Source organism: Ornithodoros turicata, chromosome 7 (assembly GCF_037126465.1).
Source record: "Ornithodoros turicata isolate Travis chromosome 7, ASM3712646v1, whole genome shotgun sequence".
Classification (NCBI taxonomy): Eukaryota; Metazoa; Arthropoda; class Arachnida; order Ixodida; family Argasidae; genus Ornithodoros; species Ornithodoros turicata.
The window spans coordinates 51346674-51373580 of NC_088207.1; the positions used below are offsets into that span (position 1 = coordinate 51346674).

Here is a 26907-nt window from a genome sequence, read left to right on the forward strand (position 1 = left end):
GACATCATTTCCAACCGACACTGAAATGAATGCAATTCGTTCGCTGTCACACGGGAACACATAATGATATAGTACGCGAAAATGACATTCGCACGCCGAATCAGTTTAGGGAAATCTTTCCCTTTTGCTCTGGCACAAACTATACGTACTCTCAAAGGCAGAGGTCAAGCAAAAAACAGCAACACCAAATAGTCACAGCAAAATAAAGCAAAAGCCCCACAAATTAAAAGTTATCGGCCGATATGTGCTTTACAAGTTACATTAAAAAGACGACTTCACATAATCTGCAAATAAATACTCCTGTACGCAGCTTCAACTTCAGCGCCCGAGAAACGGACGCATGCGATACTAATACTTTACGGGTCGTCACTGCCATCGTATGATCGACATTCAGCGTTAACGTCAGTTGCTAGAAATGACATTCAATTTTTCGTGTGACACGCGCCAACGCAAGAGGATCAGACACGAGGCAGATACGCCGATGCATACATAGGCAGCGCAGCGATATGTCGCCTTTTCCAGCCTTCCATCCAAGTGTGCACGAAAGATTAGAAGCCAATGCGCGTCTAAGACGCGACGCTCCATTGCAAAAAAACTCGGCCGAGCAGCTGCCAGTCATCACAAAATAATAACACACGAAGTGCGACTTTGAAGGTCTCCCAAAGATGTGCTTTTGAATATCTTTAATCCTTTTCATAGGTGTCGCTGGCGGAACATGTGGTCTCCTTCTCTAAAGCGGATCGGGGATTATTTCGCGATCCTTTTTCGCTTCGAATGAACATATATGCCCCCCCCCCCCTCTTTCCCAGTTTTAGTTCTTCACTCAATCGCTTCTCGGAAATGCGACTAAACGAAACGCTAGACAGGTAAGACAGTCCTGTACGTGAGACGCCCCATGTCTAAAGGGTCTCTAATGTGCATTTTCTGTATCGGGTTCTACCGTGACGTCCATTAGACGTAGCGCTGTCACTGCAATAAACGTGTCTGCATATACGGTGATCTCTCCCAAAAGTGTATGTGACGCGGAAACGTCATAAACTTAATTACTAGTTTTGAGAAGCATGACGTCTTGGGTTGCCGAATCTAATAATGCTTCTGGCAAAACGTGGCTCCTTGAAAGTCCATTTCCGTGTCCTTATCACAGCTGCTGTCAGTCTTCCAACGTTGAGCGGAGAGCGGAGAAGCGCACTTTGGTTAGAAGACAGACTTGCAGAGCTCCCGGCGATGTTACCTATATCCTCTCGGATAATGCGAAACAATGAAGAATGATTCCAGAATTTCCAGAATTCGTGTAATGCTAAATCAATGCTGATGGGGGGGGGGGGGGGGATGTTGAAAAAAGAAAAGAAGGAAGGAAAGGCTATTTCGGTATAGTGGCACTTTAGTCGCACTGTTGTGTCCTATCTATTTCCCACATGTTGTTATCGCGTTGCATACGTTATGATGTTTCGTCCGAAAACAATATGATATACCGGAAGAATGCAACGTCACAGAAAAAGAAAACTGTAATATGTCATTTTCAGATAACAGAGTGACAATAATATTGAAAGCAGTAGAAATTGTCAATTGCTAATCTAATCGAATGAAACGTAACAATAATAAAAAGCAGAGTGTCGACGGGTGTGCTCGTGGATGTCTCAATGACACCGCCAGAGATCGTCTGTAATTCATACCTTGCTGTGACACTTCTTAGATTATGTTTGAGGAAAAAAGAAAGACAGAAAGAACACGTGAGAAAGCTATGCCGGGAGACAGCGCAAAGGGAAGAAAGGTCCACGAAGCACAAGCAAATGGTGGTCTAATGTTGAATTCCAATGGCAGAGTCGGAGCAGGTGGCAGGCTCCGCAGTGGAGCGGCTTGATCTGGCCTATAGAGCAAGCAGACTTGTGCCCGTTACCGAAAAAAAGGAACTAAATACCGTTACCCGTTACTTCAGAAAAAAGTAACTAAATACGTTACTCGTTACCAACATACAAAAGTAACGAGTTCTCGTTACTCACAGGTAACGAGTTACTTTTACGTTACCGCAGCATACTTTCAGTTAAAGGAGCCAACAAACATGCCGTCACTTGCCTTCAACTCTTTATTAATGAGGAATTGCACTTCAGAAGAAGCTGATAATCGAAATTTGTCGTCCGTCCTTCGTGTTCCGTGTCCCTCGGCCCGTTACCATGAATGTATATCAGTTTGCCTGGACCTTCTCCCTTGCTTCCGAAGTGGGGGTGATCGGAGATTACGAAAACACAAGAAAAAACACTGGTTTTCGTGCCACCGATCACCAACGGTTCCCAAAAACAGGCGAGGGGCTGCGTCGTAATTTAGAGCGCTCAGAAGCTTAGCAAAGACAAGAAAAGGCTAGATGTCGAAACGCGTTTTTTTGTAGCCATAACACAATTGGTGGCCATTCTTGGGAAAGAGTGATGGTCCGAAATTACGGAAACAAGAGAAAGGACAACAACACATCCAGTGAGGGACTGGTCACGCAGGTCAAATCTGCACGCATTGCGTCACACGGAGTGCCGAAATGTGCTCCCCCGTGCTCAAGAAAAGGAACGAGTAACGTCAGTAACGAGTTACCAATTTTTGTAACTGATTCCGTTACTATTACTATTTTTTTAAAAGTAACTGAGTCGTTACTTCGTTACCAAAAAAAGTAACCGTTACCAAGTAACGAGTTACTTGTAACGAGTTAGGCACAACTCTGAGAGCAAGTGATCCGAATCTGCGACTGGAACACTACCGCGCAACTTGGAGTTTAGCTAGTTTAGCCCTGGGTAATTTCCCTTGGTAGATGGCGGCCAGAGACGGAGGAAGAAGAAGTAGTAGAGAGTCATGTTCCATTATAACGCGGTGTTTCGCAACATCAAGGTCCTTCTAATCTCCTAACGTTGCCCTGGTAATGTCTGACTTATCGATTCCTTCATGAAACAAAATCGCCAACATACGACGCGAAAGACTAGTCACGGCGAAGACGCGTTGCGAGGCGGGCATGTTGGCGAAACAATGACAGGAAATAGGAAGCACGAGCGACAAGTGTCACGTCACGTAGAGTTCCGGTTGAATCTGCCTATTTTGTCGGAGCGGTCACGGTTGCTCCCTGGAGCGACCTTGGCTCGAATGCCGCTCCAAAGCTGCCATTGGAATACTCCAGAACTGTTCCCAATCTGCCAATCGAACAGACTTGCTCTCATCGGCGGAGCAACAAAGCTTGCTCCGGAGGCGCTCCGAATCTGCCATTGGAATTCAACATAAGATCGTGCGTCAGGAAATCGCCAAGGAAGTTGCCAATAGTTATTCAGAACGATATGGTACCCAAAGTATAAACTCAGGCAGGAAATATAGAGCATAACTTTCTCCGGAAATCGTAGCCTCTTCATTGACACGTGTGTTGTGAGACGAAAGAAAAGTGGAAAATGAAAGAGTAACAGAAGTGAAAAAGGAAGAAGAAGATGCATATATGTTAAAATATGCACTTTGCAGTCGCAGACATCTTTCACCTCAACCGGACATGTGATCCCAGATGAACGCATTTGCATCCATCATCCATACGTCCATCCATCATCCGTTATCTCAGCCTATCGGCACATGTAAACTACCAAGAGAGGCTGCAGCTTGACCTGACATTCGACGAAAGCACAAAAGCTCAACTCTCCGCCCCCCCCCCCCCCACACACACACATGCATACGCACACTGTCCAGCACGCATTGCTCCGGAAGGACCCCAGGGCACTCATAACTTTGTGAACTCGGAATATTTCTGATCTGCTGCGGTGTTGAACTTAAGTAGGAAAAGAAATCTAGTCCCGCCAGCTCTGAAAATATTACTGCGCTGCCGAATAGAATGGCTTGACACAAAGAGGCCACTCTCACTCCCTGCTTGCGCCAGATAATGTAATTCATCATACTCACTCTGTTTCCGTACTGGCTGTTCAGACTGGCCGCATGGCATTATGCTGCGGCAGAGAGTGCGCTCCCCCATACTTATGGAGCGGGGTAGCACTGCAGTATATCTCCTGGCGAGCTATAGCTTTTCCTTATCTCCAACGGCCAGAGCAGTACACTTTACCCCCCACCCCCCCCCACCCAAAAAAAAAAGAAAAAAAAAACTGAATACGTTACTCGTTCCTTCGAAAAAATAGTAACTAAATGCGTTACACGTTACTCCGAAATAAAAAGAACGCGTTCTCGTTACTCGGAAGTAACGGGTTACTTCTATACGTTACATTTGCATACCAGACAGCAGAAATACGAAAGCATCGCCCATCTATATGTTCTCTTGTATGTTGTATTGTCTCATGTACACCGTCGACTATAGCGCTTGCATCAAATAAGCCCAAGGCTAAATGTACACCATACGGAGAACACGGTTGAAGGCGGTGATCCGTAAGAGGGATTTTCAGGGGAAAAAACGGAGGAGGCCTTCACACGATCATTGACATGAGTTCCCGAGCAGGGGACAGAGAGACGAAGCACTAAACGCCCTGAGCGCAGTGAATACTTGAAAGAAGGAACACATTGAGTGTGCTGAAACACTGTGGACATTAGAGCAATGAGAAAGGCGTTGCTCTCTGGTATCCTTTTCCCTTCGCTGGAGATTTTTCCGCATGCTCGAGCCTCATGTAATAGCGCCATATGTGCGCGGGAAAAACCACAACTGGCGGTCGTGGTTGGTGACAGTGAGCAAACAGAAAAAGTAAAAAGGAACGAGTAACTTGCAGTAACGGGTTACCAATTTTTGAAACTAAGTGCGTTCCTAGCTATATTTTTTTGGAAACTAACTAAGTCGTTACTTAGTTACCAAAAGTAGTAACGCGTTACGTACAGCTCTGCCAACGGCTCATGGCGTTGACGGACTAGATTTCTTTTCCTTCTGAAGTTGAGCACGACTATACGGCGTCGCACCTAGGGTAGGGAATCCCGACGCCTTTTTGCTATCCCGGGATTTCGGGATTCGAAAATCGTAATCCCGGGATCCCGGGACGGGACCGGGATTTTGTGCAATTCCCTTTTCGGCAATAGCCCGTACGTCCAATGACACATTGCAGGCCCTCTCTAACGCTATACGAAAGGAACAGCTTGTTAATTTTATTGCCCGCATTGGTCTCCAGGTTTTTTAAGGTTCCACAAACAACACTTTCACGCGCAAGCAAAGCAGCCCTGAAGTCTCAGTCTTTAGCACTATCACCACTGCCTCGTTGCTCAAAAAACGGCCTCAGGAAACACAGAGCGTCCAAGGTACTGTCGTCAAGCCGTGACCGAATCTTTGTGCAAAGATTTCCTGCCGAGCTGAAAATCCTTTCGGACTCCACGCTGGTCGGGACAATGGATCGGAGGTAGAGATTTGCCTCTTCTAGAAGGGCTCCTCTTCCTCCACCATGCCGAAACAGTCCGATTTCTTTCCGGAGGCGGGATTCCACTGTGCAGCGATTGGGTGATGATGCCCCAGTCCGTTCACTCGACGCCGATGCCATCATTATTGCATTGTCCAACTTTTTCTTGAGGTCATGAGGATCTGACACTGCTGCAGTTGCTTCCTGGATATCGTCTATCTCTCGCTCGACAGGCGAAGCAGACAGTCTTGTTGTAGATTCTTCCCGGCGTTCATTACGCTGTATGACTTTTGTAAGAAATATGCGGAGAGCGTCGGAGGTGACGGTCCTGAAAGACGAGTCGAGAAGACGTTCGACGTGATAGCCGTAAGAGGGGTCCTGCAGTATCTGCAGAACCGTAGATGCCATCGTGCGGCGTTGACATAAGCGTGTTCTGATATTTTCCTTCAGTAGCCGCGAAAAAGCACCCTCCTGTTCATTTAGACATTCGAACACAAATTTGATTGTGGCGTCTGCTGACAGAAGGTGGGCATCGCGACGACAAAGTGCCTCAACAGCAAGGTGGACGGGCTTCAAGCACGCGACTACGCTAGTTATGCACGCGATGTCTGAGTCGGAAAGTTCACTTCTCGATCCTATGTCAATTAGCGCTTTCCTGACGCTGTCGCGTACTTTCAGGTAGCGCTCAAGCATCGCAAGAAGCGAATTCCATCTCGTTTTACAATCCAAAACTAACACCTGTTCCTTGCCATGATCTTGAGTGATGTGAGCTTGCAAGATGTCGTTGCTTTTCGGAGATCGCTTGAAGCGCATGATCTCCGCACGGACGTTATTAATGATGTCCCGGATGCAATCATCCCTGTGAGTGGGTGACCGGACCTCTACTGCGTCATCCATTATACTCATACCATCAAGTTCTTCGTCTGTTTCCGACTCCGAACTACTACTTTTTTCCTCTTCATCCGCGCGAGACATGTTCGCCGGCAAAGCGTATAAGGCATCAGTGACTGCTAGATGGAATCCATGCGCCATGCATAATTGGTGCTGCAACGGCTCCAAAATTTTTCCAACCTTAACCATTACCGACGCTCCGTCTGTGGTAAGGCCGACGACATCTGTGCCGAGGGTGACGCCGAAATCCAGCAGCCTGTTACGAATGGCGTCCACGCATTGTTCTGCCGGCATCGCGCACCTGATCCTTACGAGTCCCAAACTCCAAGAGCAAACACCGCTCCTGAATTTTGCACCAGCGGTATGAACATTGATGTTCATGTATCTACGGTTCCTGACCGACGTCCATTCGTCTAATGTCAGGGCAAGTTTACGCCCTGCTTCGAGCTCATTCTTCAGGTCCTGCTTGCACACATCTTTTATCTGAATGTAGAAGTTCATTGTGTACTGACGGACAGTTTTTTTATCCTTAGGGAACTTCAGTCCAAGAGCGCGCATGCCATCACGTATGTCTTCTGACGAAGCAATCACATGAAACGATAACCCACACTTGGCGGCCATCCGTGCTACCCTATATTCAATCGAAGTGCTCGCGCTCGCCAGAAACGAATCAAGCGTTGGTGAAGAATATTTGGGTACCTTCGATGTCGATGGAAGGCTTCCTTTTGTGGCGTCTTCGTTTGCAGGCCTCACTCGAAGGTTTATATGATGTTGCAGCAGATGCGTATGGAGACCTTTCGTCGAGGCACCGAGAGTCTTTAACACCCTGTCGCATCTCTTACATTTCGCCGATTGTCCATCTTCTGCACGTAAGTAGTAGAACCATACACTGCTACTGTCACTGCACTTCGACGGAACTTCGAAGAAGCGAACGGCGGACATTGTCACGCTTCAACCATTTAGTGGCAATGTAGGCACCACACGGACGCTCGGATTGTGTCGGCGAGACAGTCGGACGCCGGTGCGACTGTTGCCACCAGTTCAAGACAGAGGGACCCCGTGCGCTGACCGGCCCCTCGCCGGCGCAACGGATGAGAGCTTTTGCTGTGCCGTGGCTACTTTTCGCGGACGAAAGCTTCAAAGAGCGAATCTACGGAGCCATTGTTTTCATCAAGCTACCTCTTGCATTACACCAGCAATGCCAAGCCATAATGGGAGCTTTAAGATCCCGAAATCCCGGGATTTTTGGTCAGAAAATCCCGGGATTTCGGGACCGAGAAATCGTCCGGGATCCCGGGATCCCGGGACGTCGGGATCCCGGGATCCCAACCCTAGTCGCACCCAACTGAAAGAACACCGGTAAATCAAAGTAGGGCTCTTTAGTTTTGAGCCCAAATGCTTTACCGCAGCCCTTCCGTCGCACACAGAGGAGGATGTAGAAGGGGAGGGGGGGGGGGGGGGTCCGGATGCCCTGACCTCCTCCTCAGTTTGTCTTGCATGCTGTTCGTGGCTGGACCCCCTCCTCAGAACCTCGGAACCCCCTCCGGTTGGATCCGACCGCTTGTCGCGCTCCTTGTGCACTCTCAGAAAAAATAAAATAATAAAAGCATAACAATAAAACGAGTAATTTTACACTTTTTGGGAACTAAATGCATTTGCCACAAAAGATAGTCTCTTTCGGGAGTAAATGCACGGGAGTAAGTGAATGTCACAGAGAGGAGACTGCATTTCACGCGCTGTTGTAAGAGCCGACCAGGTACGTAATTCGTGTGCATGCGTGAAAATACCTTGAAGCATACCGTCAACCGCGATGTGAATAATATAAAATCTTGCGCCCGCCATACATAGGGCACAATTTGCGAAGAAAGAAGAGCTAACTGTTTCTTACTCTGTGTGGCTGGAAAATTGCTACGTTGCATGAGTTATACAGCCTTATGCCACAAAATTGACCAAGAGCACATATTTACGTAGACTGTTGCATTCAGGAGACCATTCGCGAAGTTCAGTGACAATTTGCAGTCTTGGGGAGTAAATGTCGGCACTAAATGTCGGGTTAGGGGACTAAAATGGGAAGTAATTGGGGGGGGGGCAGTCTAGGGGAGTAGAAGCTGCAATTACTCTCCGTTTTACTCCTTTTTTTTTCTTAGAGTGTGCGTGCAATACTCTGTCGTTCCGAAGTGTGTTATTATCTTTCCATGTTAAAGGATGGTTCGCTCTTGGCGGATCAGATCGTATATTGTTGTTGGGACGGGTTTTGCAATCCCAACTTTATGTTTCTGCGCTACTTCACCTGAGGTTGTACGGTATAATTTAGTATCAGCATCGCAAAGCATAAGAATCCACGCGATTTGAAATTCTTGAGCATATATGCGACGACATGTGATAACAATGTGACGTTGGGGGCCGATCGCACTAATCTCCTGGCAAGGCAGTGGCGTCATGTTAGTTGCCATCTGCGCTCCCATGTGACCAAACCATATTGAACGTCGCGCTGTAAGCTCTCACAGCAAAATGCAAGTAACCTTACTCCAGCCACATACATTTCTGCGGACTGTCCCTTTAATGAGTAGAATGACTGAGCATCGAGTGAGAACAATGTCACAGGGGAATACATGCTGACTACATGCAGCAGTCTCTCCAAGTGCGGTGCTAGGTCTGCAGCATTTCGAAATGTGGATTACGATTCTTATTACTCGAATTAACTTAACTGGTTAATTAAATTAACTGGATTGCAATTGGGAAGATAGAAAACTAGATTACAATATTTGGGAAAATAGTTCAGCATAAATGGCTAATGAAATGCTATGTACTCTGGTAAAGGTAGCGTAACTAGTGGTTTGAGTAACTTCATTGCTCCATTGCTAATAGGCTTAATACAGAAAAAAAAAAAACTGTATTAACGACGAAAAAAGAACACTAACAATAAAGTCCAACATTAAGGCTATTCGTTAGTGCTGTACTCCGTAGCTTCGGTTGTGCTTTTTGCACACGGTACTACATTCGACGCTGAGGTACTACACTCGACAGCACTGAGGAATAACCTCACTGTTCGTGCAGGCGGGCCCTGAATCCCTCTAAGACACATAGTTCTATAGTGCGTTCATAATCACAAAGGAGTGAGAACAAGAAAAAATAAGAGTTGAAACAACGTGAGAAACGACGTGTCAGAGAGATTAATCCACAGAAGTCATAGGAAAGGCGCTGCTGACGCGACCATCGTCCAGCAAGCTTTTCTCCGAAAGGATTTTCTTTCAACCTCCGAGTCTCCTTTCTTCCCGTACGCCTTATCGCCCCCGCTTCAATAATAAAGAAAGTAAGTCGGTGCCGGACCAGGGAGGTCATTGCCTTTTCTATCTAGTCCAATTTTACCAGCTGGAGAAACAGACGTCTTGTTCTTACTTACTGTCTGCCAAGTCTGAATCTAACGTGGACGACAGACGTCTGAAATCTGCGGAGCAACGAAGTTTGCCGTTTAGTGCTGCTTAGAGTCACTAAATAATTCGTGGCTCTAGTGCTGCTGTCAGACGGGCACATTTATGACCTTGAAAGGGAGATGCGAGACGGATAAGGCCCTTCGGGGGAAATGATACAAAAGGAAAGGGTTTAGCGAAACACACTTACGCTGTGGAACGACATGATGTAAAGCACACATAATATACAGGGTGTTTCAAAAAACGTGTCATTGGGACTTTATAAAATAACGGGGCGACGGAAAAATACGGGGTAAACGGCACTTGTGTGGCAACTGAATTTGCCATCTTGCAAAAGTATTTTCATTTGATTTTAATTAGAATAAATTGAATTTCTTTAATTAAACTCCAAAATTTCCCAAGTCAACCTAGCGTTTTTTTTTGTTTTTTTTTTTACAGAATTAGAGAGCCCGTAGCGAACTTAGTCGGATCCACCAAGAAATCCGCTCGATATTGCAAATGGAACTGCACCCCCCCCCCCCTAAAAAAAAAATCCCGAAATTGAGGCTTCAAAGTTTCGGGTATTCAACGGCGCACCAAATCAGAGGCAAAGATGCGTGGAGAGGAGGACATGCTCCTGCCCCCATGAAAGATAGAACATGTTTCCATTTATGTTTTCCTCTATGTTCCTCTATGTTTTCATTTTTCTACCAACCAACCAAGGTGAGAAAACGCGAGCGGAAAAGAAGTGACTGGTTTAATATTTCAGAGTCCTGACGAGAGATTCGTTTTGGTTTTAAGTTCATTTTGTCTTCATATTTTTATGTAACATCATTCTTTTGAGGACCTTATTCGTTCGTACTAGAGCCACTAAACAGAGGTACAGAGTATCGCATTCTTTTTCCGCGCCGGAGCCGCCGTTCGGTGTCTTCGATTGGGCCAATCGTGTCACGTGGTTTCTCCTTTCAAGAGCGCGCCGTCCATATTGGGTCCCCTCCATCCAAAACCGGTTTCCTTGGTCGCGAGCTGGCTCGACTGCCCGCAGTTCTCCGGCGGAGAAGGGGAAGATTGGCGTCCCATTGCTAGGCGACGCAGCCGCGCCGGACACAAGATGGCGCTCTCGCTCGCCGGCGTGGCTCAGTGTCGCCCCACTGCTCCCTATTTAGTGACTGTAGTTCGTAGAGCATGCCGTGTCTTCGCGAATTCCGCGTACACGCACGTTCTGAAAATGCTACTGAAAAGGCAGTCACTTCATGCGTGGTCTGTGAAGGCCTGCTTTTAAAGTCATTTTCTTCCTAGCCCTTATTAACGACGACTGTGTGCGTCGTCCCGATACGCCCACGGGCTTTGTCATAAGATATCGCCGTAATAAGCGTTACGAAAACTTTTATATTTTCGCCCGTTATATCTTGCCATTATATTGGTCCTGAAACACGTGTCTATTTCACCCTCTCTCTCCCTCTTGCCCCTCTCCCCCTGTATTTTTCTCGCCCCCTGATAACTCGTCGAAAACAGCGTGCTCATACTTATGCTTACTTTTCGTAGTCAGAATTCAGGGAGCATTCTGGACTTCCGTGATCCGTGTCGTTGACGCCGACGAAGAGCAGCAGGTAAGAGTTGAAAGCAAAGCTGAAGAGGGCTGTCAACATGATGGTCACCTTGGGGCGAAGCTTGGATGCCATCTGCAGCCGCCAGAGGGGATAACGGACGGCCACGAAGCGCTCCGCCGTGAAGCTCACTGTCAGCCAAACGGACCAGCAGCCGAACGCAGACGACAGGAATACCAAGAGTTGGCACCAGCCTTGTTGGTACACCTGCAGGGTACAACGGTTTCGTCAAGAGTATACTCCACTACCACGACACAATGCTGAGGCTATGTCTGCACTCCAAGAAAGATAATATAGTTTGGGGTTTAGCATATGGTAAGCTATCGCCTTTGCGTACGCAAGGGATAGCGTTGGTGGTTCAGCGCACGCGCAAGACATAAACAGAGCTTTGCGCATTCCGCAGAACCACCGCGCAGTCCCTTACGTACGCAAAGGTGACAGCTTACGATGTACTAGAACTCACTAATATAATTCACCGACTTTACGCCTCTAGACAGCTATGACCATAATGCTGCAGGTGATCAATCTGTGGTTTAAATTTGCCCATTTGGGAGTTCTTTCATGTGCGGAGATCCGAGTATACAGGGTGTCCCTTTTTTTCGATAAAGATAAAAAAAACTATAAGGGTTATAGACATCCTGTTTTCACTTCTATCATCTCTGGGCCGACGGACGTTCTTGGACATCTGTCGCTCAACCGTCGAATGACTAATTATCTAAAAATCGTTAATTATCTTTTTAATTATAAAAGCTACAAGGTCGTCCATACGGGAACATCTGGTCCATTGGGTTGCCTGATACCGTTACCGTTTTCAGAACAAAAATCCGTTCGCTAGATCGCCGGCAAGAAAAATCGTGAAAGAACACCAGTTTCCTTCTTTATTTTGTTCATTGCGCATCTTCGGAGACGCGTCTTTCGTTCACCCCTAATGTGAGAGGGTGAAAGAGCACACTATCGCCTCTTTGCGTCCTGGAAAAAGATTAAAAGAAAGCCGAAAACGCCACCCAAGAAAAGGGCAGTTCGGATAGTTTCCGCAAGTTCGAGCTTATCTTCGACGCATGGGGCGACACTGTGCTCCTTCACCCTTTCACATTGGAAATCCCTACGGAAAAATCTGTAAAAAAACACCCTGTATACGGGAGCCATTATTCAGCGCTCTCGTGGAAACGGCGTGTATAACGGACTTGTCCAGCCACTGGAGTCCTCGACTGGGTTCGAATCCGAACTGTTGGGATCAGTGGCCGGTCGCATTACAAATTGATATAGGCTGTGAGGCAGGTTCAGGTAAGAAGGAAACTTTCAGAAATTGCCGTATCACTTCTTCGAGCTTGTCCGTATTTTCATCCATTCTGGATCAGTAAGGAGTACACCAAAACCATACTTCCCTTAACTAAAAAATATACAAGAGTACTGCAGTATGACACGTGCGTAACTCAGCTGGTCACCACCAATGCTGGTCATTCACCAATCTCTCTCTCTCCAAGTGTGTCAGAACGAGATAGGGTGAGAACCCGTCTCAGGATTCATGAACATGATAAGCTAAAGGCTCAGCGAAAGGGCTTCTTTGGTTTACAGCAGGCAGCTTAAAGCCTTAAATGTTCTAAGCATACTTGGAAGATAATGAGGTGCTGCGCTCCACTAAGTTGTCAGGCAATTATGAGAGATCAATTTGCTGGAGCTTCACATTGCGCTAGTTAAAGGAAGCGCACGTGGAGAAACCCAGTTGACGCAACGCACCGAGTATATTTTTAGCAGAGAAAAGTGCTTTGACGTAAAGGCTCGTGGGATCCGTGATATCCCAAAATCCCGGATGTTTTTCACGTGCCGAAATCCCAGAATTTTCTCGGAAAAATTCCGTTATTTCGGGAGTTGTAGAGAATAATGCAAGCCTATTGTTCCAAGGTCAAAAATAAAGTTGTTGTTGTTTGCAATCGTAACATTGACAGGGTGCGCATGCGCGTCGCTGATGAGCGGACTTCGATTGTTGACGTCTGTGGACACACGCGCCGGAGCTGTGTGCACTGCTTTCCTCTCAGATGGGTATCGGCGACGTCGAAAGGGATGCCGCCGAAATGAATCATTGAAGAATGAAAAATTTAAAATTCAATAATGTAAAAAATCCACTTTTCGAAATAAATTTTCATGGATTAACTTTATCAATATCCAAGGTTGGCAAAATCAACTCGTAGAAATACACTTTATGAAATACACTCCACGACAAATCTGTCAAAATAAACCCTCTCTGATTGGTGGACGACCGAAGCACACAACGACCTACGTCCGCCATGAAAGATAGTACGGCTGTCGTTGGGAGGGCCTCGATATTCCCAATTACGAAATTCCCTATCTCGAAACAGAGAACACGCTTCGATTGCTTCGCAACAACGACAGTTATAAATTAGTGATGATGAATGGGGAAATTCGCCAAATGCGGTGGGCCAGTGGGTGCGGCACACTTCAGGCTTCGCAAAATGATATGCCGTGTTTAAAAATTCGACATCACTAATTAACCGCTCAGCTTCACGAGGTTTCGACGTCTGTGAAGCTCGACGTCGTTTTCGAATGGAAGTCACATTGCGGCCGTTAGGCCTAGCAGGGCGGACACATCGGAACAGCATTGTTGGTTAGTTCATTCGCTAAAACGACTTTCACAGACATCGTAAACTCGTGAATAGGAGCGGTTAATTAGTGATATCGGATTTACGCATATCATCTTGCGAAGCAAACGAGCATTTTATTTTTTTCGAGGTCGTGGATTCCGAGACCGGGCCTCTGTTATCCCTGTATTCGTACACGCGTCGTCATCTGCATTTTTAAGCTGGATATTTCATTTTTTTTTCAGGTCTTACTAGAAGACACATCATGAATAACGGTAGAAATATTCATTAAAAAAAACGTTCGAGTTCTGCGTTGCATTGAGAACAACGTTGTGTCGTTCCATGATAGGCAAGCCTGAGCGATGGGCAAGACACGTAAACAAACACAAACACGAAGGTTCAAAACCAGCAAGACGTTTAATTGATAACAACGAAGCCTTCGTGTTTGTGTTTGTTTACGTGTCTTGCCCATCGCTCAGGCTTGCCTATCATGGAATTTATCCACCACATAGCCTGCATTTACGCCATTCTGTTGTGTCATTCGACACGTTCCCTCCCTAAGCCTAACTATGATTTATTTTGACAGTGTTTATTTTGAGGGTGTGGCTTTTTCAGCGATTTATTTCAGAAGGCGGATTTTCACTAGTGTATTTTTAAGCGTAGATTTTTTAATGTTTCATTTGTAATGATTTATTTGGTGTACGCCCTGTCAAACTGCCTTACATATAGGGGCGTCCACGTGAACAACGGCACACAGAAGGAAAAAAAAAAAGAACTGTTGGGGATCGGAGGTGTCTGTTTAGTTTCTACGACAAGCAAACAAACGAAGAGTTTCGCAATTTCCTGTGGACCAACCAAGCGATTCGACCAACGTATGGTTTTACGTCTTGCGTGTTAAAGATGGACTGGACGTTAAGTTTAGGAGGCGTGGCAGATTACTGAGAAGTGCTCTATGAAAGGCGTCCCCGGATAAATCGTCCCCGCAAGAAAAGTATCAAGAAAAGTAGTTTTCGTCAAACGGCGCTATGGCGTAGCGTAGTGCGCGTGCCCAGCTGTGGGGAGCCTCCCTCAACCGAAATGTGAACTGTAAAAAACAAGCCTAAACTAACTTAACCTCTGAAAACTAACCTTGGCGAAGTCAATGCGGACAAGAGGGAGCGTCTATCCCCATTCGAAAGTATAATGGGGACTGCTGAGCGGCGATGGTGAGCCGCAGCAGTTGCCCGATCCGCTACTTCATTGCCTCTTATGCCAATGTGGCTAGGGACCCATTGGAGGGTCAACCGGTGGCCCCTGTCTTCTAAAACCTTGAGCGTCGTCAAGATGTTCACTACCACCGGAGCCAAGGAGCCACGGATGCCCATGTTGTCTATGCACTGCAGCGCTGCCCGCGAATCTGTGCAAACCTCCCAGAGGCCGGGGTGGTGATCCAAAATAGACTTTAGGAATAACATGATGGCATACAACTCCGCAGAGGTGGCCGAGGTGCGGTGCGATAGGCGGAACCCACGTGAAATTGATTCCTCTGGAATTACAAATGCCGCAGATGAGCCGCCAGTAGTAGAGGAACCGTCCGTATATACGGCGGTTTGGTTTCCGTATGTAGTGTCCATCCACTCCAGAGTAGACTGCTTGAGGACTGGAGCAGGGGTTTGGCTCTTCGACCCCTTGATTCCCGGGATGTGAGACGAGATGGATGGTTTCGGCAGTGTCCATGGTGCTACTGAAGAAGCGGTTGGGGCAACAGTGAAGGCAGGTATATGGTCCGTTAGTTCTTCCGCACACTGCGCGATTTTGCTGTGGTTCCGCTTACGAAGCTTCTGTACCAGTGGGTGACGGCGATGGTGAGCGCGCAATCGCAAATAGTGGCGGAAAGTTTCTCTCTGGCGGAGGACGCCAATTGGGAGTTCCCTGGCTTCGGCTACCACCATCCTCGTCTCAGCGCAACGCGGAACGCCAAGACATGTCCGCAAGCTGCGCGCGAAGGCGCAACGGAGTTTGTGTTCGGATGTCCGTGATAGTTCGTGCAACGCAGGAAGGCTGTAGGCTACTGAGCCACGAACAAACGCTTTGTGGAGTGCAAGAAGGCCCCGCTCACTACATCCCCAGCGCAAGCCGGCAAAGTGACGTATCACATTTCCCCAACGTTGCGCCTTTGAAGTGAGATAATCAATGTGCCTTGCCCACGACAGGTTGCGGTCCAACACAACACCGAGGAACCTGTGGTGCCTGACCTGCCCTTAAGGGAGATCCTCCGATGTGTAGTTGGAACCGGCGCATCTCTTTCCGGGTAAACGGAAGCGTAGCGCTTTTCTCAGTGGAGATGTCCATCCCAGCTTTCAGCAAGTAGGCATGTATGGCATCAAGTGAGCTCTGGAGCCGACGCTGAATTGCAGGGCGGGACTTGCCAACCGTCCAGACGCAAATGTCATCAGCATAGATGGACAGATGCGCCTTCCGAGCAAGGCACCCCTTGAGGCCCATCAAGACAATGTTAAATAACAGGGGGCTAAGAACACTTCCTTGAGGAACTCCCTGTGGCACAGTGATCTTTTCCGTGTCCCCCTCGCCTGTGGAGTCTCTCAGGAACTACCACAGCACTTTCACCTTGTAGTGCGTGCTGTCAATGGGCAAACAAATTTACAAAAACTCCCGAAGGAAACAGCCATCGGTGAGAGAATACGGGGAAATCCCATCAGGACTTTGATTGTAACGAAGTTATCTCGACTTTTCCCGTTCACTTCGGGCGTGCAGGGGGTGTGCTGATCTGATACCTCTCTCTCGAGCTGCATGTCATGTGTGGTCGCCGTTCTTGTCATGGTCTTGTCAGGTCATGCAACCTGTTGCACACCACACCGCAGCAAAAGACAAAAGGAAACAATATGGAGAGGAATTCCACTAAGGCTCCCCTCGTGACAGGCACCTAAGATACAAGCATACAAGTATTCTCATTTTAGCGCCGAAAAAATATCGACCAGTGATACCGCAAGAAGTGGTCTGATCCCAAAGGGTATTGAACGGTTGCAGGGCTAGTCGTCGCTCACCCCGAGACAGAAAAGAAGGATAAGTTTTGCGGATAAAGAGAGACAAGAATCTTTTGTGCGAACAGCTATTGATCAACTGGGAAGGAAGGGGAATGTCAGAATTTGAAGTGCGTTGAATTAGTGAAGCGGTCTAGAGAGATGGAAATACGGGATGTCCTGTAGACCGCAAGAGAAGTGTCTAGACGTCGGATTATACCTTATGGCATCCCATCCCCATAAAGGACTGTGCCTTTGGCAAACAATACCTGCTGCAGACGACCAGGGGGAACAAAGGGTTCCGGGCAGACGGCTGCGAGGGCCAACCTTTTATGAGGCGGACCCAAGGTCGGCAGCTTGCGCTTGGACTTCGTCGGAGAAGCCGACGATGAAAGGTGGAAGTCACTGAAAAGGTTTGCCAGCTGTAGAAACCTATCAGTGACTGCCATCTTTCGTCGTTAATTTCTAAGGCAATTTGAGTCTTTGTACGTATTTTCCTTTCTATATGTTGCTCCAGCCTCAGAGCATCAGTTCTCTCAAAGCATACAATGCTCATTCTCATGCTCCAGTTGTATTTTCTGTTTTTCCTGCGCGCACATGTTGTTTGTTGCAATCACCAGTTGCAATCACCTCCTTTCCTATCATAACGGAAACTTCACGGAGAGAGTCTAAGGAAGACGGAGACAAAGACGACAGCGTCCATCACATCACTTCCCCCTTTTCACCGAAGGGCAAACTGCGAATACATCAAATATGGAAGTCATCGAAAGAGCCAAGACAGCGGCAGGCAACTTGAGACTTGTGTCGTGCTCGTCCCTTTGTATGTTCCAGCCTCGGAACAATTACTTTCCATCGCGAACAGCGTCTCGGATGTATATAGCGATGCACGTGAAGCGTGCGCCCTGGGAGCATCGTTCAAATGAAGGTGACATGCCTTCCATTATCCGTCCTTAATTACTGATTAAGGCTTCATTACCTCACCGAAGAGGCTGTCTTTCATTCATTCATTCAGTGACCGTACATGGGTGTAAGTAAAGTAAGGGAACACCCGTATAAAATTAAAACGGTCCGCGAGATGCTGTTCCAATATTAGACAAAAGTTGGTGGGAGGGAAGTAAGAAGACCTGCTACGCCATGTCACCAACATCGCGGCCATCTTAAATGCCGACCACCTTGGATTGAACTTCAGTTTTCTAAATAGAGAAGTATAGGCGTGTTTGTGTTCCTTCAGAATCAACGAACGGATTTGTCTTTTTCCCGTTTCGTTGCCTGCGGTTGTTATGCGACTACAAAGCCGCACACTAAAGTGTGTTAACACAGCGGCTTTGTCAATAACGAAAGTCGGCTACTATTTCTTTCGGACAGTTCCGATCTTCACTCTGTCTTCAACGCCAACTCAAAACGGTTCAAATCGACCTCTTCAGGCCCAACGCATCTGTTGGCATCTGGGGAACCACTGGAGTGGAACTGGGAATCGATCACTCGACCAGATGTGTCAATGGAGATCGCGAAATTCTTCGTACGGCGGATACTCCTTCAACACGAAGCAGAAACGGTAATATTGAGCGGCGAAGGTGGCCGAGTGGATGACCGTGCAGAGGTGTGTGAAATGGTAACTTCTATTGTTACCACGTAGGTCAACATAGCGACTGATAAAGGGTGTAAAAGGGTGGTTAAAGCAATTATCATATATCCAACTTGCTGCATAAAGGCGTACGCCCCCCTCGCTCACCGGATCAGAAGCGGTAACCCTATCATTCATAGGTAGCGGGTAGAACTTTGCAAGCTTTTTAGGCACAACATATGCGACAACTATTACTTCCTAAAAGGTGCAATTGTTCCAACTTTTTTCTAAGAGTGTGGTGACTGTAGGCTGACTCTTCTTACGCGAAAATCTACGCTCAATTATTTTTTTTAAAATGGGAATTCGTTGCACAAATGCTTTCAAGCTCCCTTAAAAACACTTACTGAACAATTCACTCGAGTCATCCATATCTATTTAAAGCAGGCGCCAAATATCACGATCCTGTCCTGACCCATTCGCGTATGTGACAGTCTATGATGCCACGTGCGCTGGGCATCGTCATCCGTCGTTTGGAAAGGAACGACAGTAATGGAAATCAGTGGGCGATGGTTAACATCAGTCATTGAACTTATCGTCAGAGTCGAGGTTCTGATGTTGCAACACCAGCTTACCAAACCGCATGAATAAAGTGAAGCGACTGCCATTTCGACCGAACTGATTCATACCATTCTGAGAGAAGAGATTGGACAATGAAAACATATCCCGGCAAATAGGATGCCGTGTTTCGTGACACAGGATGTCCGTCATGTATATACTCTCACATGCTGATTTGAGTCATATTCCGAGCGACTCGTTCATATTGAATACTGTATAAATGGTTAATTTCGCGGTCCCAATAATTCGCGAATTCCCATGTAGACACGTTTTGGAGAATATTTCGCGCACTCTCAATTTCGCGGTACTCCTGCGCCATGAAATTCTTAGGGGCGTCGTCTACTTCAGGGGACTTTCATTTCGCGGAAAAATAGCATTCGGGAAACTCGCGAAAATTGCAACTTATACAGCAACTGGATTTGGGAGGAATCCACATGGTGTTGTGGCCAATATTGGTTCCCCAACTGAACATGCGCAGCGGGACGTGTTGTTATTTTTTATGGACATAATTCTGTAGATAAAAGCGGAGGCAGCCGTGCTGGTGGTTGATGGTAGACTCTGCGACGCGGTGATTTGAACCAATGAACGTATTTTGGTCACAAGAAGAAAACAAGTATGACGAATCACCCATATGAGAACCCAGACTTGTACACTTGAGGGTATAGTGTGTCTTAAATACTTTTGCGAGCAACTGCGTATCTTGCAACTACTTTGAAAGGTCAGTATTTAGCAATGAAATAACTAACTTAAATAAACTAACCTCAATACTTAAACTACTCCTTAATTAATACTTAAACTAAATAACTTAAATACTTTTTTTTTCAATAACTTCTACTCATTTTTCCACGTTACACGCTGATACCGTGTGTATAGCAACAGAATACCGTGTATATAGCAAAGCTGAAATGCAGGAAAACGAAGTATATAGTCTCTCTCTGTCATTCTTTCCTTCTTCTTTGTTTTCTTTTTTTAATAGCAAGCGGACCCCTGTCCCTTTTTCTTTTTCTTTAATAAATCTTCATATATCATCTCCCCCCCGCCCCCCCCCCCCCCAAAAAAAGGACAAAGTCCTCTGCATTCGTCGACAGCAACCACACTCTCGTTTAGTGATAATGATCGGGATACTACATAGCGACGTACGACGCTATACGTTTTCGTCAGCGTCATATTATTGTTTGCGGAAGCCACAACGGATGTTCCCCGTTGATGCAAGAGGCCGTCGCCCCCTAAGTGTGTCTTCTATTAAATCAATCGTTAGACCACTTATCAAAGCGTGATCCCATGTGTTCTCGTTCATGCGAATAATATCCATTTCCGGCCAATGTGCGACCGCTCTAGCACCAGTGATTTGAGCAAAGGCTCATCACCCACGGGGGGCAATCTCCCTTTAGAAAGAAAATGTATAGAGAGTCTGTCTTTGCCACGAACAGCACTTCTTTTCCGGTGTTCAATAAATCAGGAGAATAAACGATTTCATATTGTTCAATGATGGCTGAACATTCATAACCATTCGTAAAGTAAAACAAAAGAAAACAAAACAATTGTTTGCATTTAGCAATCGATTTCTAGGCGCACCTTGTTAGAACGGCATTTCTGCGAGTTACACCGCAAAACAACAAACGTTTCACGTTTGTTACAAAACACTACGGGCGTTTGTGTAAAAGCAAACGTTTAATCACGTCTCTTTACAAAACGTGCGTCAAACACCACAAAGAACTGTGTTAGAGGCTTATAGGAAAATGTAATGCCAAAGGAATGTTCATTGCTAGATGAAAGTTATGGCATTAGGAAGCCATTACTAAGTTCGGGAAAGTAACGCAGTAATGTAATGCTTTTACTTTCCAACCCTGCAATGAGTAATCGTAATACATTACAAAATACAAGTTATTTCCCCACCGCTGCTTCGAACTAAGGTCATACCACGTGAAAGAGTGAACATTTCGAGAGAAGAGGAGCCTTACATTGATGCCTCTTTCATTGAGCCAGACGAAAGAGAGGACACAGAGGTATCCGGAGTCAGAAATTGCCAAGGAGCCCATGTAGAGACTGGAAGTGCGAGACTTGAGATGCGTGAAGAAAAAGGTCACGAAAGACAAGATATTGCCTACGAGACCCATATAGATGACCAGAGGCATGTAGAGTGTGTTCAGTATGTCCAACACCTGGATCGCTGTCGACGTTGCGGGTTCCGTACCGGTGACGATGGGTAGACGGAGGCTGGTTAGGTTCCTCGACAGGGCGCTGGCTCCAAGCGTGGCTTCCATTTCGCTTAGTATGTTTTCCATAGTTTGACCTGAAATGCAGAACGGGAACCGCATTAATGTACAAATATTAACACACACATATACGCACACTCTCTCACTCTCAAAGCAGAACTTCACCGCACAGTGCGCCGCCATCCAGTGCCACGAATGATGGGGCGATTGATGAATTGATTGATGAATTGATGATGATCTGAAGATAGATGGGGGCGTACGCCTTTTTGTGTCAATTTGGATACACGATACACTATAAAAGCGGAACTTCACCGCGTGGCACGCTGTGCCCCAAGCATTGCAGGGAATGATGGGGTTATCGCTTGACTCCAGGAGAGAGGGGGGCGTACACCTTTTTGTGTCAGCAAATCATATATCCAAATTGCCACAAAAGGTCCGTACTCCCCTCCCCCTTAGAATCAGAAGACGTAACCCTATAATTCCTGGCAATGCATGCACTCTTAAAAATGAACTTCACCGCATAGCACGCTCCTAGCCAACCATAATCTCGAATGATATCGTTGTCTTCCCTGATTTGTTGAAAACGGGAGGCGTACGCCTTTTTTGTGACACTTATGCTGTTCATAATTGTCACAGAAAAGGCGTACGCCCCCCGTTTTGATTGTACGCCCCCCGTGACGAGATTATAGTTGGCTAGGAGCGTGCTATGCGGTGAAGTTCATTTTTAAGAGACCAGAGCATGGCCAACAACGGCGAGCCTATCCTGCCATCACCCCCCCCCTCATTTTTAAGAGTGTGGATGGCGCACAGCGTGCTGCGCGGTGAAGTATGTTATTAGAGTGTAAATGACATAAAAAGCGTACGTCCCCTTCTATCTTTGTATCAGCAAAGCTAACCTTATCATTCTTGGCAATGGTTGCGGTGAAGTTTTGTCCTTCGAGGACACAACCCCCGAATGCCTCGTAAAAATCCCCCCCCCCGCCCCCGATATGAAAGGATCCTGGGAGAATCCCTGTCCCGTACTGAAAAAGAATCGAAATGTCTGTGTTGCAAAGAGCAGTTGAAACGCTGCTCTCCGGGCGCACATCATTTAAGCTGATGTGAGCGTTGGGCGTCGGGGGAGCAGCGTTTCAACAGCCCTTTGCTGCCTCGCCATTTGGATTGCCTCATTATGGATTGCCGATACACGGCTCACCCACTTTGAAATATAAAGCGATCGAATCTTCTCCAGAGGTTTCTATGCGAACAAGACAATGTTCCACCTGCGCAGACGTAATTGCCGAGCGTCGCATGATGGCGCTGGTTGACTTTTAGAGGGTAACATTCAGTAGCTCATTATATGATGCACGCATTGTGTTACATACTACAGTACTGAGACAGAGAGGGAACTATATTTCAGCTGTCATATGGCGGATTCGTGTAAGTCATTCGTGCATTCTGCTCAATGAGCGGAAGTCATCCCCATATCATCGTCATCATGTATTTCTCTCTCTCTCTCGTGTAAGTCATTGCGGTGCAACTTTTTTTTTTTTGCCTAATTCCGAGCATTGATGTTCGCTCGTCAAAGCGCAGCAATTTCGCACGTTCGCCTCCAGGGCGGCCTTACGTTTTTTTGAGGCGACAGGCCTAAAGGACTCATTGTGATCCCAACAGCGCTCTCAGACATTCCCACCATGACAATCACGATCAGGATCGCCATCGCCGCTCCGATCATTGCGGTCATCTCTCGTCGTCATCGCTCATCATCGTCATCACTCACCGTCGTCATCACTCATCATTGTCACCACTCATATTAGACCCCTTAGCTATGGGGAAGCGTTCCACTCCTAGAATGGAAAACCTCCCCACTTCATCATCAGAATATATATGTTGTTGTTCCCGGAATGCCTGGCCTCGACACGATCCTGCAACGGGTTGCCCCGCTTGTTCTTATTGTAGTTAGCCAGTTTTTTCTTGTTTTTTTTTTGAAGTGATGTGGAGTAGCCGGCTCTCAGAGTGAGAGCTTGTTTCTCCATTTTTTTTCTTCTGAACTCAACTCAACTGCGATGTCGTCACATCTGCACCAGGGTGGCATTGGCCGGAGCGTCGAAGTTCACGTGGATTAGCAGACGGCTACAAACCCGAAGGCGAGCGACCGCTATGCCCCTAGCGTGATCCTAGTGACCAAAACCGCCACCTAGAACTCGTGTTCGGGTGGTAACAGTCACGTGATCAATATCCGAGCAATTTCCTATCGCTATGCCGTGCTGCCATGAAATGACCACCCGAATTCGTTAATAGTTGGCGAGACCATCGCCAGGGGCGAACTCCCCGTTCATCATGCACAATAAAGTTGTTTTTTAGTTGGCGAGGTGCGAACCATCGAACAAACTTCCGCGTCACATACTGATGTCAGAGTGACGATTGCTATACACGGCTCAGAAAGTCCGAAAGTGCAAATTGAAAAAGAGAAGAAAGAGAAAGAAAGAAAGAAAGAAAAGAAAACGGAAGTGCAGATAGCTGAACGAAAAAGCACCGCAAGCGAGCAGCGAGCTTCGCCTTCTAATCATTCACTTGAATTAATCAATTTATTGAGCTCTCAAAAGTCCCATACGGGCGTTACATGAGAAGAGTGGGTTACAGGAAGTGAAGGAAAAAAATAATACATAGAAATACAGGAATAAATACATAGAATACAGGGATGGACGTCAGAGCCGATCATTACCAATCACAGGAAATTATTTCAGTCTTCCTCGGAATAATTTATTCTGAATAATATTGGCTCATTTACATATTCTCAATCGACACTCATTAAAAATCACTTAAGCGACGCTAATGCAATCTAAAATTTTGCTCGGTATCGTATGATCGAAGTGTATAAGTTGGCGGCTCATGGAAATAAGAAGCTAAAGAGAGACAAAAGAAAAGCAAAATGATGAGGTTCTACTAAACCTGCAGATTATAATCACTTTCAGTGGTCGCCGACACACAAAGAAGACGTTTGAAATGCAGAATAAGGGAAGCGTACGCCCTTTTGTAGCACCTATGCAGTTATAATAATTGTCACAAACAAAGGCGTACTTTCCGCGCTTTCCACATATACAGCACTGTTAAAACAGAAGCTCACCACATAGCACGCTCCTACACTCTTAAAAATCGTGATATCGTTATCTGCACTGATTTGTTGAAAACGTGAGGCGTATGCCTTTTTTGTGACACTTATGCTGTTCATAATTGTCACAAAAAAGGCGCACGCCTCCCGTTTTCAACAAATCAGGGCAGATAACGATATCATTCGAGATTATGGTTGGCTAGGAGCGTGCTATGCGGTGAAGTTCATTTTTAAGAGTGTAGCCAAGCATTATTCCGAATAATATCATTCTCTGTCCTGATTAGTTCAAAACAGGGGGGGCGCTTATCTGGGACAAGATAATCTGTCCCATAGGGGCCTCCTCCCATTTCAACAAATCAATACACAGGATGATATCATTCGCAATGACGGTTGGCTATGAGCGTGCTATGCGGTGAAGTTCTGTTTTAACAGTGAGTGATAACACTATTGCTCTGTGCAATGGCAGGCATTTAGCGTGTTAGCCATTCAGGTGAAATTCAGTTTTAAGACAGCACACTCTTAGAAGTGAACTTCACCACATAGCACGCTCCGAGCCAACCATCATCCCGAATGACAACGTTCTCGCCCCTGATTTGTTTAGAACGGGAGGCGGAGCTTGTTTTGTTCGCATTATGCACGGCACAGAATAGGCTCCGCCTCCCGTTTTCACCGAATCAGGGGCGAGAACGTTGTCATTCGGGATGATGGTTGGCCAGGAGCGTGCTATGTGGTGAAGTTCATTTTTAAGAGTGCAGCGATGAGGCATCCCGAACGATACTGCTCTCTCATTTGGTGTGACACTTTGAGCTTATGTTAATAGTCACACAGAGGCGTATGCCACGTTCGCTCCTTAAATCAGGGATCGTAATAATATCATTCAGAGCAGACGTGGTCTTGAACTTGTTATAAGGCGATGTTCTGTCGGTTCGTCTTCCACGCAGTTCTCAGTGGAGATATCAGTAATCTTTCATAAGAGCGGCCCACGATTTTATCAGCCGATGCGTGTGAAGCGTAAACTGGCGAAATTATTACATATGTATATGTACCCGCCCCGCGCGCGAAGCAGCCACCAGAGGGCGGCTATACCACTCACGAGCAGAACTTTCCTTAATGCTTCGCGCATGCCCGAATAAACGCAAATTCGTGTGGTCTAAACGCCCACAGGGTAGACGCAAGCGGTCTGCAGATTCACCCATGGAGCGTTAATGGAAACATTTGCATAGATTAATACATAAGCAGAGCTTCGATCTACATTATTCGTGATGCTGAAGCGACGAGCCGACGTTGACATTATATAGTAGCATCGTTATGCATGTACAGTAGAGCGGTCGTAAAATGCAGTAATGAATTAATTTGTTGTAGATAAGACGGCGTTGAAGCAGGCGAGCTGGTGGTTATGGTAATCCGTCGCGATAGAACAGACACGACAAGACCTCAAATCACGACTGAATGTTTAATGATATGAACACAAAACCAAAGCAAACTCAAAGTGCAAACTTTTCTCTCCCGCTCTGCCAAATCCTCCACAATGAGTTTGTGTTTTATGATTGCGTCATTCAACATTTGGCTGTGGTTTGAGAACTTTTGTCGTGCCGTGTCTGCATTTCTCTCTAATCTCGGGGTTCCCGAAATGAATAATTTGTGATATTGAGTTCCGACAAAAGTTTTAATGCAAGGCAACTGAGAGAACATGGATCGGCACTACAGCTCGAAACAGGGGGGGGGAGCTCAGCCCCTTTTTATACAAGTGTACATAAAAAGTCGTTAGAAAAGAATAATTGTTTCGGAATTCATTCAAATTTTCATCATCAGCATAGCACAAAGAGCCTACGGAATCTTGTTCATGGATTTGGAAGATATACATAGGAGGGTAGTCGTCTTGCGGTCATGTTAAAACGCGCCGGTAACAATGTATCCATGTGATGGGTGTGGGTATTACGAAAGGTGTCTCAGACACCTAGGAGCGCACCCGATAGAAGCTCACTTTTTCTCTTTTTTATAGAGTGCGTAATGGTTCCGTACAATTACACACATTTCACAATCGCGTTTCCGAAATGTGCGGTACCCTTGCGATCTCCATGTAAATATATTACAATCAATAAACTCTCAGTGACGGGAAGAAAAAGGACGTCAGACACACATTAAAAACGCCGCGCTCGCGTCGGGCTCGTCACGCGCCGTCTCCTTCCCTCTCCACTCACCTCGCATGCGCGCCGCGGCTACAGACGGACGACGCCGCGATTCTTTCGTAGGGAGAACTCTAATGCTAACGCATTAAAAAAAAACGAAAAGAAAAGAAATGCGTCTGTTAAGGACGACGATGAATGATAATGTGTCTTAAGGTTATCGTGCAGAGAATCTCGCGCTAAGTGCCATTCCTTTCTTGGACTTCGCTCAGTGAACCTTTACTCTGTTCGTCCCTCTCTGGCTCCTTCTTCTACTCATAACAACGTCACAACACGGTACTCAGCAAGCCCAGTCGCACAGCCCAAGTTTTAACCTTTTCTCACATGAAAAGACACTCAAAGTAGCACAGAAGTCATTTTTAACACCCTGTTTACTTCCT

General features: G+C 46.5%; 2 protein-coding genes across 2 annotated transcripts in view; one reads left to right on the forward strand and one right to left on the reverse strand.

The window, feature by feature from the left end:
- Nucleotides 1-21330, reverse strand: part of LOC135401480 (thyrotropin-releasing hormone receptor-like) — a 66362-nt gene extending 45032 nt beyond the window's left edge. Inside the window, exons 1-2 of the mRNA XM_064633920.1 lie at nucleotides 20996-21330; nucleotides 11168-11445 (exon numbers count right to left, since the gene is read on the reverse strand). Coding sequence (XP_064489990.1) covers nucleotides 11168-11445; nucleotides 20996-21319 — 602 coding nt within the window. The 5' untranslated portion in view covers nucleotides 21320-21330. The remainder of the gene's footprint in view (nucleotides 1-11167; nucleotides 11446-20995) is intronic.
- The window catches only part of LOC135401482 (uncharacterized), a 213821-nt gene that overhangs the window by 37302 nt on the left and 149612 nt on the right, over nucleotides 1-26907 (forward strand). The window lies entirely within an intron of this gene.